The sequence below is a fragment of the Physeter macrocephalus genome, chromosome 16, assembly GCF_002837175.3.
Source record: "Physeter macrocephalus isolate SW-GA chromosome 16, ASM283717v5, whole genome shotgun sequence".
In the NCBI taxonomy this organism is placed as follows: Eukaryota; Metazoa; Chordata; class Mammalia; order Artiodactyla; family Physeteridae; genus Physeter; species Physeter macrocephalus.
Window position 1 is genome coordinate 7,493,582 of NC_041229.1, and position 16,023 is coordinate 7,509,604.

Sequence of the window (16,023 nt, forward strand, 5' to 3'; positions counted from 1 at the left end):
ACCATCCACGTGTACTGAAACTTCTGAGCTCCATTGCCCCCAGACAGAGGAGGAGTGGTCCAGGTCTTTCCTGGTACCACCCGTGCCTGCTCCCAGAAGTAGTAAACAGCCCACGGGTGACCCAGCCAGCAGCTGGTGAACAAATGCCATTTTCTCTTGAGGGGAGAATGGTTTAGGTGTCAGCTGGAGTCTGGAATTCCTTCCCATTCTCCCACCGTGATATGCAAGCATGCGCCTTCCTCTCCCTCCCTCACACCGTCTCAGCAACCTCGCCCTCTGCCCTGGCAGGGTTGCCAAGTTGATAGCCCCGAATGGGGTCACCTCTCTGGGGCTCGGCTGCTGATGTGTGCAGAGCTCTCACAGCCCCTGGCACGCCTATTAGCAATCAGCCTCCTGCTGGGCTGGCCTCGTGGTAAATAAACTTTCATGTTCTTACTAAGTGATGGCTGGTGGTTCAGAATCGCTACCCTGGAACTGTTTGAGGTTGATTCCTTAATCAAAGCTCTCAGTCTCTCCTCCACCCCCTCACCGCTGAAAGGTTATCATTAAAGAGAAGGAAGGCGCTTTGATTTCTGTTGCTGGGCTGCCAGCTTGGATCTGGGGCTCTGGGGGGAGGTGGGGAGGCTTGGTTTTACCCCAAGCGTTGTGTGCAAATCTTAGCTCTGCCAGCACCAGCTGGGCAACTTGGGGCAAGTCACAGAGCCTCTCTGATCCTCTGTACCCTCCTCTGGGGCTGTCTCACGTATGGTGAGGTTCAAGGAGACCTTGTGTCTGACGGGTGACGGGTGCTGCTAAGCCTGCCAAGCCCTGTAAGTGTGTTAATCCTGATACCCCGTCACAGCCATATTCTCAGACCGATGTTCAAGTCCCTTAGGGACAAGGGGCTTCCATGGAGCTTTCTGGAAATAGTGGACCTTCCGTAAGGCACCTTGGATAAGAACAGGGGATTAGAACCAGCCCGTGGCATTCACCCTAAGCCACTCCCAGAGGTATCCCCCAGAAAGAGCTCAGCCGGTGGACCTGCCTCACTCTACCTTCCTCGCCTCCCCCTCTCCTGTCCACATCTGTGCTTTTTGACGGCAAGAGAAACATGGGGCTAGGGCCTCCATGTAGCTAGATAAATAATTACTAAATAAATAAATAAATAAAAATAAAGAAAGCCTCCAAGGAACTTGAATTGCTGCCGTGCTGACAGGTAACTGGCAGATTCGATTTAATTATAAGATACAGAGTTGTAATGGGGTGTGTGGAGCTCAAGGAGGATTGCAGTAAAGGGAGGACAGCAGCGTTCCCTGCCTTCCCCGCCGGCTCCTCTACGAACCCCACCATCCACTTTCCTGCCTTGCCGGGTGGGCGGGAAGCGGGGCACTGCCCTGGGGGACGAGGTCTGGCCGAGCCTCGTCCTCCCCTCCTCACCAGCCTCACCCGCAAAGCGGCCCAAGTCACGAAGCGCTAGTGGACAGCCCTAGGTCGGAAGTGTGGACAGAGAGGCAGAGTCAGGAGGGCTACACACTCACCCACACTCTCCTCCTCTGCGCCGGGGGAAGGTGTGCAGCTTGTGGATGGACACAGCCCACGCAGCCAGGCACGGCATGGTGACCGGACTGTGAACAAGGCAGCTGTGACTGTCCTGCCCTGGGGACAATAACGTGCCATCACCCGGCCTCCCTCCTATCCTGCTTTTCTACCCAGAAAGTGGAGGAAGCGCCCTCCAGCTCACTGAGGCCTAGTCTACCCCCTTCCATCCCAAAGACCCTAAAAGACCCTACACCCCCCGCACTCCTCCGATACGTTTCCCTTCTTTCTGCCCTCTTCCCTTGTGCCAGGTGAGAACTGACGTCTCCCTCCACCCCAACCCTGTCCAGTGGGATGTGGGCTTGAGGACAAAGGCTGGCCATTCCCACCTGACTCCAGTAAGAAATGCTTTATGTGTTTTGTTTTTTGGGGTTTTTTTTGCGGTATGCGGGCCTCTCACCATTGTGGCCTCTCCCGTTGCGGCTCTCACTGTTGTGGCCTCTCCCGTTGCGGAGCACAGGCTCCGGACGCGCAGGCTCAGCGGCCATGGCTCACGGGCCCAGCCGCTCCGCGGCACGTGGGATCCTCCCGGACCGGGGCACGAACCCGTGTCCCCTGCATCGGCAGGCGGACCCTCAACCACTGCGCCACCAGGGAAGCCCGAGAAAGGGAAGCCCGAGAAATGCTTTAAATCCAGCTCATGGCGTTTATGGGACCCTCTTGGTTCTTCCTCAGCCTTTATGACTTTATTTGGGCCGTAAATGGGTGACAGGGGCGTAGTAAGCACAAAACTAAACGGCGGCAGTGCCCCTGCTGTCTCCCACTCCCACCCCTCCATGCTTCCCTGCCCTACCCTCACCCCTGCCCCTCTGGAGGCCACCCTTCCTTCTCCAGGCATGGACTCACCAGGGACCTGGCTCCCACGAGGGCTTCTCAGAGCCCCCCGACCACCTAATTAGTTCCAACCTAACTGGCCAACACCCTCTGGACACACGTGGTCCCCTTCCCCCCACTGGGGTCTGTGCGGGTCACCTGAGCTGTGTGTGCAGCATCTAGGCTGCATCCTGGCAGGAGGGCACAGCCTGGGCTCTGGGATCCAATGGACCTGGATTTTAATCCTGGCTCCTCCCCTTCCCAGGTGTGTGACTTCAGAAAAATTACCTAACTTTCCTGAGCCCCACCTGATCGATGGGGCTACGAACCTGTGTGAATAGCAAACCACAAATCAGTCTTACATTCATAGCCTCTTACTGGGGCTCTGCCTCTGGCTTTAGATCTGGTATTGAAGAGAAGGGCAGGGGACGGGGTGGGAGTATGTGGATGTGGGGAGACCTTGCAGGCCTCCTACTGCCCTCAGCCTTAGTCACTGGGGACGTTTTTGGTCCTACCAGAAAGAAGAGAGGAGAGATGCCCTCTTTCTGCCTGGCCTCCCAGCGTGATTGACTGCCTGTGCCAGGCTGGGCATCCCCAGGGGGCAGGGCCACAGCTCTCGAGCATCAGCTCCATTCAGACATTAGTCACCCACCCCCAGCTCTCTCTTAGGAAAAGTCTAAAAGCCTTCCAGGCCCATGGCCTTCAGCAGTCCCCGTTCCTCACAGGATAAGTAGGCTGATGGCAGGCCAGGGCGTAGAGGGGTGGCCTTCATGATCTCGTTTCTCTGTCATGCCCGTCCACAGAGCACTCCAACCCTGGAATTAGAGACCCTAAATCAGAGATGGCTGAGGTTTTCTTGTACATGTGATAAAACTGCTTCCCATAAAATTCCTCCACCAACATTATTAAACTGCCCCCAATTCCCTGCACCTCTCACAAAAAGATTACACTCGTAGCGCGAAGAGCCTCGTTTATATCAGTTTCCTTGGCCTCCACATTTACTAGCTGTTTGACCCTGAGTGAATATTTAATCTTTTGGATTACCAGTTTCCTATTATTAGGAACAATAATAGTACTTACCTTACAGAATTTTTACGATAGAAGATAATGTAAGATAATGTAAAGTACATGCAAAGCACTCAGCCCAGAGACTAATCAATCATAAGTAATCAGTAAATGGCAACTTTAATTGCACTGGTGAATTAAGTGAGCTTGGTCCCAGGGTGGGTGACACCAGCCAGTGGAGGGGGGCAAGGCGAGGCTGCGTCCAGCCCCCAGGGGAGGGGCGGGCAGCCAGTGTCCCAATTCCAGGGTGCAGAGGGGTGTGGTAGGCTCTGCCGGCCCTGGGGGCTGCACTGATGCCCAAGTGGCCCAGAGGAAGGCCAAGTCCGGAGTCAGCTCGTGGCCGGGAGAAAGACCCCCAGGCAGCATCTGAGGGTAGGGGAAGAGCCCAGCCTCGAAGAGAGAGATAAGAAGGACGACAAGAGCCAGGCAAGGTCTCAGAGAACCAGCCTGGGGTCTGAGACTCAGAACTGGTGAGGAGTCGTATCTCACAGAGAAGGGAGACCAGCATGGAAGCCACCAGGCATGGAGTCAGGCACACAGGTGTGCCCAAACGTCACCACTCGCAGCTGAGGGACCCTGGCAAACTCCTTACCCATCTAAAATGTCCAGTTCTTTATAAACAAAGACAGGGATAGTAATACCTAGCTTCATAACGTCTGTGTGAGGGTGAAACAAGATGAGGAAAGTAAATGCCCAGGGCCGTCTTTTTCACTGCCCACGGGGCAGTGAGCAGAGATTTGGAGAAGCCGGGTGACTGGGGACCACATGGGGTCCTGCAGGCACATGGGATCTGGGGCCACAGGAACAGCACAGACAGTCATGGGCCCCACGGCTGGTGGTGAGCAATTTGCTGATATGCTGCCTGCCTTGGCCGCACTGGGGTAGGGCCATGCCAGGCAGTAAATGGCACGGCTGAGGCAGCTGAGAAGGCGGGGGCTGGCAAAGGGCTGCCCCGATGTTGGTCCTTGCTGTTGTAGGGAGCCGCCAGGTGCTCACCATCAGGTTCCTGAAGGAGCCTTGCTCCCTGCAGGAGGTGGTGAGGATGGGCTGGTGGCCACAACAGTTTTTTGGAATTATCGCAATGATTGCCAACTCTTCCTAAAAGAGGGTCACTTGATGTGAGCTTTTCATGTAATTCATTGTTTTAAAAAATTTAATTTAAGACCACGGGTGTTTCAGATTTCTCTTAGAAGAATTTAAGTGGTATGTAATAGCATAGTTAATTAAATACACATCAATTGTTTAAGAGAATGAATTGATACTTAACATGAACGCTGAAAAACTTAGTTCTAATATAATTAACTCATTAAATAAGCAATGAAAGAGCAATTATGTCTTTACAACAATGTGAAGTTTACAGTGCTTTAGTAAACTTAGCATTAGCAAGCAATGCAATTCAAAAATTATGAAACAGGTATTATTGGTCTATTAAACATTTATTACTTGTCCTAGAGGCCCAGAGCCATGCACTAGTCAGGATTAATAAACCTTTACTATCCCACTCTTCAGGACTCTTTCCTAGAGAGGTTGATCGGAAAACGGTGATCTTTGCATGATTTATGGGCACCCTTATTGCCTGGGATGTGAGTAATTATGCTGAAAACAGGACTAGGCAGACCCCGTGCAGAAAGCAGTTTAGCAGAATCCTAGTGAGAACTTGCAAACATGAGACTCCAGCATCCTGCCACCAGGGGGCTATCGCCGGGCAGAATGGCTTGTGATGATCACTTATGAGAGAGGCCATGGGTACAGACACCCAACCAAGGCAAACCCCAGACAAATGTGCAGCCCCCCAGGTCCTTTAGGAGGGCCACCCCACCACCTGAGCTCCTTTTTCCTCCTCGGGACCCCTACAGCAATTATTGCCATTCGTGTAGAAATGACTCCAGCCCTGCCTCGTGACGCTTCTTTAACTGAACCATTGCTTGTCTTTGACTCTACCTTTTCACAGGTGTATGCCTTACATAACCAACTGGATCATAATCTCATTGGGAGAGGAAGCTTGTGTTACATATTTTTGTCTTGAGCATCATGCCTCTCGAGTGTTCGTGGGTTGGATTTTATAGCTGCCGCATTTTGTAATTACTTGCTGGTCGTGGAGGGGTGGTAGCCGTCCTATAGCAGAGGTTACCTGTATCATCCCACTGCTTTTTACATAATTCACCACATTATGAATTGGTCTACAGACCAAGATATTTGCTCTCCGGGGCCAGTGAAGCCGGTTAAAAATGTATTTCTTCAGATCTGAACTTGTGCTCATGTAATCATCCAGGACCTGTTCACTTGGGGATCCTTCAAATACAGGAAGTCCAAAATGCACCGTTGTCACGCGTAACCTCATAGGCTTCCTTGGTCAATCACTTCCTTTTTTTTTTTTTTGGCTGCTTTGGGTCATCATTGCGGTGTGTGTGTTTTCTCTAGTTGCAGTGAGCAGGGCTACCCTTCGCTGCGGTAGGCATGTGGGCTCAGTAGTTGCAGCGCTCAGGCTCTAGTGTGCAGGCTCAGTAGTTGTGGCTCACAGGCTCTAGAGCACAGGCTCAGTAGTTGTGGTGCACAGGCTTTGTTGCTCCGCGGCATGTGGGATCTTCCCGGACCAGGGATCGAACCGGTGACCCCTGCATTGGCAGGCGGGTTCTTAGCCACTGCGCCACCAGGGAAGTCCCTGTCCATCACTTCTGACCCAGACCCCTCACTTCCTGCAATCTTCTCCACTAAAGACCTTGCGGTCGTCATCGTCCCCTTCCTCTGCCTGAGCCACTCTGATGCTTAGCCCCATTGTCTCGGTCAAGAGCATCTCTCCGAGTCGCCATTTCCTCTCAGTCGCCAGCACCTCTGGTCCTGTGGCCTCGCCTGCGACACCCCCTGGCTGGTCCTCCTGACTCACTTCACTCCTCCAGCCCAGCTGACTTGTCTCTGCCACACTGACCTTCAAAGATGCCACCTAACAGCTCATTATATCACCCTGGACAGGGTATTTCACCTCCCCGAGTCTCCCCTTTCATAGCTGTTATTAAAAAAAAAAAAAAAGGAGGGGAAGGAAGGGGATTTGACGATCTCTAAACCCCAGTCTGATATTCTGTCTCTATTTCCTGAACTCTCCCTCATCAGTACTTCATTCGAGGCCCTTTTCATCAAATGCCGTCTCATTGGATTTGCATGGCAACCATGTGAGAAGGGTTTTACTACCAGTATCCATATTTCGTAGATGAGAAAACTGAAGCCCAGAGAAGCCCTGAGGACTGTTAAGGGCCAAAGCGAGGCTCCAGCCGGCAGTGGTGGTTTTACAGCACACGTGGCCTCCCCTACCCCACAGGGCCCCCTGTGACTCCAGCCAGGTCCTGCTGACGTCTTCTCCACCTGCTCTCTGGAACCGTCTGAGGAGCTATTTTCAGCCCCTGTACTGCTCTCCTGTGTCAAGGTGGCGGGGATGTGGAGGCTCTGAATGTCCCTCTGAGAAGCCCAGGGTCCTTTCACCTGCTTTCTCCCCTCAGGCTGTCTTGGGAGAGCAGGAAGAGGGGGCAGATGTCAGCCCATCGCCTCCCGCCAGGAGTGTTGCAACAGTCCCCCAGCTGCGCTCCCTTGTCTGGTCTTACCTTCTCCCAGCCATCATCTGCCCCAGTGCTAATATGGTCTTTATAAGATGCAAGTCTGGCTTTCTTCTGCTAAGCATTCTGTAGGAGAAGTCCAGAATCCTAGGCAAGGCTCACCAGGTCTTCCAGATCTGCTCCCTGACTCTGTCTCCTGCCTCGTCTCACTTTCTCTTCTCCCGAAATCTTTGCTGTATCCACACCAAACTGCCTGCCCGTCATGCTCTAGTTCTTGCTAGGTAGGCTTCTGGGGACATGCTCCATCTAGCGGCTTCAGGTGGTAAAGGGTCAGTCCTCAGCAGGCACCCCTGAACCATTGTGACTGGGCAAGTTGGGGACAGAAGGGCCCCCAGATGCACCGAATAGCCTCAGAAATGGTGAGGGATAGCCATAAAAAAGGGCAAAATAATGCCATTTTCAGCAACATGGATGGACCTAGAGATTGTCATACTTAGTGATATCGCTTATATGTGGAATCTAAAAAAAAGGGTACAAATGAACTTATCTACCAAACAGAGATAGAGTTACAGATGTAGAAAACAAACTTATGGTTACGAGGGGGTAAAGGGAGGGAGGGATAAATTGGGAGATTGGCATGGACACATACACACTGCTATATATAAAATGGATAACTAATAAGGACCTACTGTATAGCACAGGGAACGCTACTCAATCCTCTGTAATGGCCTATATGGGAAAAGAATCTAAGAAAGAGTGGGTATATGTATAACTGATTCACTTTGCTGTACACCTGAAACTAACACAACATTGTAAATCAACTACACTCCGATAAAAATTTTAAAAAAAGAAAGAAAGAAAGAAAGAAAGAAAGAAAGAAAGAAAGAAATGGTGAGGGAGAAGGACCTGGTACCTGTCCATTGTCGCCAGCTCGATCCGTGGTTACTTCACAGCTCATTTGTTTCTGGCTGGCGCAATAAGCAAACACTCTTCTAGCCAATGTCATCCTCACACGGGCAGCAGGAATGCTCACAGCATCCTAGATTGCCACCAAGACCCATAGCTGCCCTCCCTCCCCACCCGCCCTCTTTCCCATCATCTCTTGTGCCACCACCCCCATTGTCCCATCTTAGCAGCCCCTCTGGCTGCTCTCCAATCAGTTGGTGCCTCTCACAAGCCTTTTGAGGGGTCATGCGATGCTGCTCCCTGCATCCCCTGTGACCAAGGCATGGGAGTCAAAGAGTCTTGGCCAATGGAAATAGCCAGGTCCTATAGAAGACCAGCTTCTCCCCTCTTCCTGTCTATGTTAGCTTGCTAGGGCTACTGTGACAAAGTGCCACAAACTGGGTGGCTTAAACGTCAAAAATGTATTGCCTAACAGTTCTGGAGGCTAGAAGTCCACAAAAGATGTTGGCAGAGTTGGTTCCTTCTGAAGGCTGTGAGGAAAGGCTCTGTTCTAGGCCTCCCTTCTTGGCTTATGGATGGCCGTCTCCATGTTTGTATGTGTGTCTGTCCCAAATTTCCCCTGTTTATGAGGACACCTGTCATATTGGATTAAGGCTCCCCAATGACCATTTTAACTTGATTAATTCGGTCGAGTCTCTTTGTCCAGACAAAGGCACATTCTGAGGTATTGAGGTTACGACTTCAACGTCGGATTTGGAGGGACACAGTTCACCCCACGGTCCCAGCCAGGACCACTGATCTCTGCTGTCTCTTCTCTGTCTTCAGTCATGGCATCAGCAGCCCTGGGATCCCGGAACCTACCCTAAGAATTAGCCAGAAATCAGACCTGGATTCTAGCCCGAGCGCTATTACCAACTGTGCTTTGGCCTTGAATTGTCATTTTCCTTCTCTGAGCCTGTTTCTGAAACCAAAATGGAGGAAATCATTTCTGCCTTGCCTGCTTCACAGAGCTACTGTGAACACCCAATAAGATAGTGAATATGACAGCATCGTGAAAAAATAAGTATCCCACAAATGTGAGGTAATATCACGGCACTATCATTATGATTACTAGTAAGAATAAAGGAATCCTTGGGCTAGAAAAAGTCCCATCCTCACCCTCTGAAACTGAAGGAAAACCATTCCGTTTATGAAGCCATCCCTTTTTATTCCTCCCGAGAGGAAACCTCACGCCCCCCAGACTCCTGTTCTGATGAATTACAATGTTCATTCACTTCAGACCATCTGCATCTACCTAATCCACTGTGCCACGGTTAAGCCCGCCTGATTTCATTCTGGCCCGGGTCGGGGAGAACTGATCACTACCCATTATTTCTTAGTCATCTCTTTCATTAAATCAGACGTTTCCTGATCAGTTGCCATGTGCCAGGCCCTGTGCTTAGGGCTAAGGGCTCTGAGCCTAAAAAGGCGCTATCCTCGCCCTTCAGTTGTTCAGTCTAGAGGCCAGGAGTTCCTGGGGTGCAGTCTGGACTTCTCCCTAAGAAATACACCCCTTCCCAGGAAATGTTTCGTTTGTGTAGCAGTGTTCCCTAATTCTTTGTTCTCCTGAGACAGCGGACTCCACATCCCCATCTGCAGGTGACACTGGACTTCTTTGCTCTGAACTGTCCTTTAAGCCAGGATGACTCCATTCACGTTAATCATTTCCCACGGGTACATTCAGTGCATCTGGTGGTTCTGCTACTGGTTAGTCCTCAGCCAAAGGCTGCAGCCCCAAAGTCTACGCGGAGAAGACCCCATCATCTTGCTGTTCTAAAATAGGCATCTACGCTACCAAATGTAAATTAGATAGCTAGTGGGAAGGTGCCGCATAGCACAGGGAGACCACCTCTGTGCTTTGTGACCACCTAGAGGGGTGGGATAGGGAGGGTGGGAGGGAGGGAGACGCAAGAGGGAAGAGATATGGGAACATGTGTATATGTATAACTGATTCACTTTGTTGCAAAGCAGAAACTAACACACCATCGTAAAACAGTTATACTCCAATAAAGATGTTAAATAAAATAAGATAAAATAAAATAGGCATCTAGGACCCTGACTCCACCATCAGTCCCATGCCATGTGACAAGGAAGGTCGCAGTCTGGTGGCTGGTCTAGATCACAAAGCGAATGATTCCTGTTCTTTCTATCACATTCTTTCATCTCTCCCCTAATAGCCTGGTTCATCTGGCTTGGTGGCGTTTTCCCAAGAGGATGCCATTGGTTCCTGCTCCCCCAACCCCACTCCCGCTCTCTCTCTGGTCAGTATCTTTGACCACACCCATCCTCCCCACCTGTGTTTCCACATTCTCCTCCCCTCCCCCACTTTGGCCCCTGGCCTGCTTCCTCGTGTGGAAACAATGACCTCTAATTTAGCTCTGCAATATCTCTCCCAAGAACACCCCAAATTTCCATATATGGATAGCTAGCTAATTCTCACTTTGCTGATCCCCCAACCTGCTGTTTCTTGCAAAGATCCCCGTGGCTTCTCCCCACTTCTCAGTAAAGACTCAGTCAGAGAGCCCTCTCACTTAATAAATTTCTGCAGTGTGCTTATTAGTGCCTTGTAATGTAGCCGCCTAAATAATTAAGACTAACCCACAAGTGTCAAATTAAATGAGCCAAATACATTGAAAAATTGCCTGGTCCTCCATTTCTTTTATTAATCAGGTTTTTTTTTAAACTTCTTTTCCTGCTCATTTGCAAAAATCAAACATGGTCAGTGAGACTCTTAACTTATAATAACCGTGCGTACGTGCAGCCTCTCTCCTTGGGCGATTCCCCCTGGGGGCATATTATATATGACATAGGACAGGGTGGGTTGCAGTGGCAGAGACAGCCAGCCCAGATAACACAGAGTCAACAGGTTGTCCACGGTCTCCAAATCTTTAGGAGAATCGTGCTTCCTCCATTTCCTTGAGAGTCGAGGGGACTGTCCAGGAAGCCCCACACGAACACTGGCCAAAATCCATCCATCATCTTCTGCCCTCCACCCCTCAGTGGTCACCTGGGCTCATTCTTGGGCTCAACGCAAGAAGCCAGGCTCCCTTTCTCATTAGGAGCTGCTACTGAGGTGCTTCAGACGCGCATAAGAAGTCAGTGGAAAATGGAATAGGAATCATCAGCGATTGTATCATTCTGATAATGAACAATATGCGTGCAATTATAATGGGCTGGTCAACGCTGCCTGTCATCAGCATGTTGAGGTTTCAATACAACGCCAGGCAAGAGGCTATTGTCTGTTGGAGCTCAGAGCCTCCCCACAGCTTGGGCTTCCGCTGGCCCCCTCCTGGCATGCCCATTCCTGCCTCTTGAAGGTGGTTGTTAGAAAGGATCCACAAATATAGTAAGTAAACATCAAAGGGGCTTTGATCCGCACGGCTTTCAACAGAGCAGGAGCCCCTGAAGAAAGGGCCAAGGCCTTGGATGAGGGAACTTAACATCGTCAATTTGAGCGCCTGAGATGTAAGGCTGTTTGAAGTGAGGGCGTTTTTGGCTGTGCCTTCAGACAAGCAAGCGTGGAGGGAAAGGAAGAGAAGTGAGTGCCTTTGGAAAAGGCACGCTCAGATCTGCTTTTCTGCTCTTTGCTGATAGTCAATAAACCCCTTTAAAGAGCCAGGAGATCAAAGCCTGCGACCTCCTTGGGCCATGGCTTCTGCCACCGCCCACCACGCTTTGTTTTCCTCTGGGGCTGGAGCCCCTGAGCTTGACTTAGCCGTGTCTCTTGGGCCCTTTCATCCCGCTGCCCAGAGAGGCTGGGCCTGGGCCACAAGAGGTGGGTGGAGGGGTAGCGGGGAGAACGAGCCCAGCCTCTCTGTGCTCTGACAGCCTAGATGCAGACTGTCTAGGGCTCAGAGAAACACCCAGTGTCGTGGGAGAAGCTGCTGTGCCACACCCCTCAGGGTGATCCTCCTTCTCTAAGAAACCGATGGAGAGAGTATCTGGGCGTCCAGAAAGCTAGCAAAGCCTGGAAGGAGCTGCAGCCACATCCCCACCTCCAGAAATCATACCCCTTATCCATTTACCCAGTTTATGACAGCTGCCACATTTGTATGACTCCAAAGCAAAGAGGGAGGGGCTGGGAGTCTACAATAATCATGGGAAGTCATTTAACATCTTTGAACCTCAATTTTCTCATCTGCGTAATGTGAATAGTAATAACCGATCTGCCTACCTCATGCGGTTGTTGTGAGGGTCAAAAGAGAAACTTGATGTGGAATTGCTTCAGAGCCCACAAGCGCTGAAGACAGGTGAGAAGCAAAGGATAAATACCAGAGAGGAAATCTTGCCCGGTTGGCTGAGGTACTCCAGTCCAACGCTCACACACGATGAGCACTGATTTACAAAATATAGTGGGGGAGAAAATGGTCTCTTGCTTTTGCTACCTGGAATTGTTGTTCTAACCTGTTGTTCCATTGGACGAGAGTCTTGTGGGACCAGAGTGTATGTCCTGTGTCTCTCAGCCAATCCCACCCCTGTACTGCACACTGCGTTTACGCCTCATAAGTGCCTGATGACAATGCTGAATTGCGCCTGAATATAAGGATGAACAGGGATCCCCAGCCCCAGAAATTCACTCTCTCCCAAAAGATAGACTCCTGCTACCTACACCTTGACCCCTGTGTCTTCTTCCAAATTTACCCAATCACTCCTTTGGCCGCTGTGTCTAGTTGTACTGTTCCATCCTGGGCTCCGCTGGCTGGACTCTGCCTCTTCTCTGGCTTGACAACGATCCCAGTGTGATCTGAGCACAGTCCCTATGCCTGGGGTATAAAGGGCCTCGTTAACCTATAGAGTCATGGTTATGAACATGAGCTCTGGAGTCAGGCTGCCTGTGTTCAAACTCCTGGCTGTGGGGCTTCCCTGGTGGCGCAGTGGTTGGGAGTCTGCCTGCCGATGCAGGGGACGCGGGTTCGTGCCCCGGTCCGGGAGGATCCCACATGCCGCGGAGCGGCTGGGCCCGTGAGCCATGGCCGCTGAGCCTGCGCGTCCGGAGCCTATGCTCTGCAACGGGAGAGGCCACAATAGTGAGAGGCCCGCGTACCGCAAAAAACAAACAAACAAAAAAACAAAACAAAACAAAAAAACTCCTGGCTGTGCCACCTACCAGCTCTTTCCTCTAAGGCTGCCTGTTTAATATGTCTGTAACTGGGGGTAACAATGGCATATACCTCATAGGGTTGTTGTGAGGATCAAATGACGAAATTATTGGTCTTAAATTATGTCTGGACCATAGTCAGTGCTTTCTAAATGTTTGTTAAATAATTAAGTAGCCCTGTTTATAAGAGCAACAAGCTTTACATCCCTTGCAAAAGGACCTTCACTGACCCCTGACCCATTCCCACCTCACCGACCTCTGCTTTTCTTCCAGAGCTGGGCCTCCAGAAGAGAGGATGCTGTCTGGTGCTGGGCTACATGACCAAGGACAAGTTTCGGAGAATGAATGAAGGTCAGTGAGAACCTGCCCTCTCAGGGGAAATGGGGAGGGAAGAGGTTATGCCCTACAACTATGGTACCAAGAAAAAGAACCTGGGCCATTTCAGAAAGGACAGTGGACACATCAGTTTGGTTTCCATGAAGCTGTTCGGGTAGTAACACGGGGAAGAGTACCTAATGCCTGAAACACTGTATGCTGATTCACGAGCATTCTTCATATGCTATCTTCTCTCCTCCCTTTGTGTCCCCTCCTTCCCTTCCTCTCTCTTTGCTTCCTTTTGTTCCTCACCTACCCACCCAGTGCAATTAAATCTGCTTCTATTATCTTTTCTAATCCAGACCTCTCTGCCCTTTTCCTTAACCATTCACATTTCTTGGATGCTTATTGAATTAACGGCACCTCACAGGGCATTTGGGAGGATACTATAGAAGAATAAGGCAGAGCTTTTATTCTCAGAGGACTTCCCCTGGAAAAACTGCCCTCTTTCCCAACTCCATTGGCCCTACCTCTCGCACTTACTCATAGGCCATTCTGCCTTCCTCTAGCACTGGGTCTTTCCTCTGAGGTTTGACTGGGCCACAGAAGGCTGGAGGAAGGTATTGACATTGATGTGGAGGCTAGGATGTGAGAGGAGTACTGTCACTTATGGGCCTGCTGTAATAAAGAGCCAATCCCCTCATCCCCAGCCATCTGTCTCCATGCAGTTAATAAGCCTCTCCATCAGATGCCACAGGCTGTTTGTCAGGATTCAAAAGTAGGTAAACAATGACTGGGGATGCCATTTATTCAATCGTCAGACAAATGAAACCCTGGCTTCTCACCAGCCCAGCTTGCCGTGAGCTGGGCCCCTCCCCACCCAACGCCCAGGGTCCCTGTAGCCTCATTCCCATTCCAGGCATGGAAAGGGCAGCTCACCGGTACCACCTCTCGCCCTAAAGTTAGGCCATAGCATAGCTATCTCTTCCTATGCCCCTCAGCTGGCTCTCCTCCCAGCCCACAGACCAGGACACTCACAGCCCCATGTGCTCCCAGACCTAATGCCTCACCAGCTGTAGGTTTGTTGCCAGCACACATCACGCTGACAGTCTGACAGCAGTTAAGCCAGCACAATTAAACATAAAGAGTATCACCTCCCCTGTTTCAATGCCTGTCTGTGTAAGGCAACAGCTTCAAGAAGCTACTTCCTCTTTGTCGGAGCTCCGTGGCTGAGCACAGCCAGGGTTGAGGGCTGCATTTTCCGCATCCTACCAGTCAGTATCCCTTCCTGACTCTTCTCTTTCGCAGCCTACCCCTCCCTTCCCAACACCATCTTCTTGAGAGCCAAGGCAGTAACATCTAATTTGTGGAAACTGACAGCATGCCTCTGTCCATGGTGCTGAATAGACATTCTCTTGCGGGCAATGCTCATTAGAGAAGCTGAAATGAGGTTCACAGGGAACAGGGGAGCCGAAAAGTCAGGAGTTGGACTGGATTTGAAAGCTCAAGCTCTGAGTGTCTGACCTCAGTAGCAGGAAACTGACTCAAGATCTTGGGGCCTAAAAAAATCATATCACAAGGCTGATGAACACGATTTGACTCCCCCCAAATTTTCACAAGTGACTTGGGCTGCCATAACAAAATACCATAGACTGAGGGCCTTAAACTCAGAAATTTATTTTCTCACAGTTCTGGAGACTGGAAGTCCAAGATCAGGGTGCCAGCATGGTCAGGTTCTGGTGAGAGCTTTCTTTCTGGTTTGCAGACAGCAACCTTCTCACTGAGTCGTCACATGGCAGAGAGAGAGAGAGAGAGAGAGAGAGAGAGAGAGAGAGAGAGAGAGAGAGGGAGAGAGAGAGAGAGAGAGAGAGCTCTGGTGTCTCTTCTTACAAAGACGCTAATCCTATCAGATCAGGGCCCTACCCTTATGACCTTATTTATTTAACCTTAACACTTTTGTAAAGGCCGTATCTCCAAATACAGTCACAATTAGGGGTTAGGGTTTCAACATAGGAGAGGGGCGCGGGGGGGGGAGCAGCAGGGGAACACAATTCAATCCATAGCAAGGAGTTTAAATACATTTGCCATAGCAGAAAGGTACAATGGTAATACTCTGAACCAGAGGTTAGGAAAATGGTAAGAAAAATAAACGCCGCCTTAATATCGCCTTAGATTTTGTTCAAGTGAAGAAGGAAGGAAGAAAGTCAGGGAGGACTTGGAAACAAGACCAGCACCAGATTACTTCTGAGGACAGTTAGCCCTACTTTGTGCAACAACTAAGCTAAGGCGGCATTTTAAACTGTTTTTTTCTTGTTAAAAAGGGAAGATGAAAGAACAATGCCTCTTCTCTCTAAGTCCCCTCTTCAAACACACACAGTCTATATAAACGGGTTATTCCTTTCAACTGATTGTAGTCGACCTGGTTAGGAAGGCTCTACCCCAATCTATACCCTCCACCAGTGAAGACAAAGTGAGAATCAAGCAGGAGGAGGCAACAGAGGCATCAGCAATAGCCAGGAGGTAACAGAGCGGCTAACCCCCCAGCCCTGCCTTCCGCTCTGCCTGTGGTTCTCGCCCCTCCCAAACGCCCCCGCACACATTCAGGCTCACACACAACAGCACATACAGTAGCTGCTGCTGCTTCTGGGTAAACAAGGAGACAAGGGG

General features: G+C 50.5%; 1 protein-coding gene across 1 annotated transcript in view; it reads left to right on the top strand.

Moving 5' to 3' along the window:
- Window positions 1-4,408: 4,408 nt before the first annotated feature.
- The window catches only part of KIRREL3 (kirre like nephrin family adhesion molecule 3), a 134,133-nt gene continuing 122,518 nt past the window's right edge, over window positions 4,409-16,023 (top strand). The window contains exons 1-3 of the mRNA XM_007124682.2: window positions 4,409-4,489; window positions 6,945-7,071; window positions 13,315-13,392. Coding sequence (XP_007124744.2) covers window positions 4,409-4,489; window positions 6,945-7,071; window positions 13,315-13,392 — 286 coding nt within the window. The remainder of the gene's footprint in view (window positions 4,490-6,944; window positions 7,072-13,314; window positions 13,393-16,023) is intronic.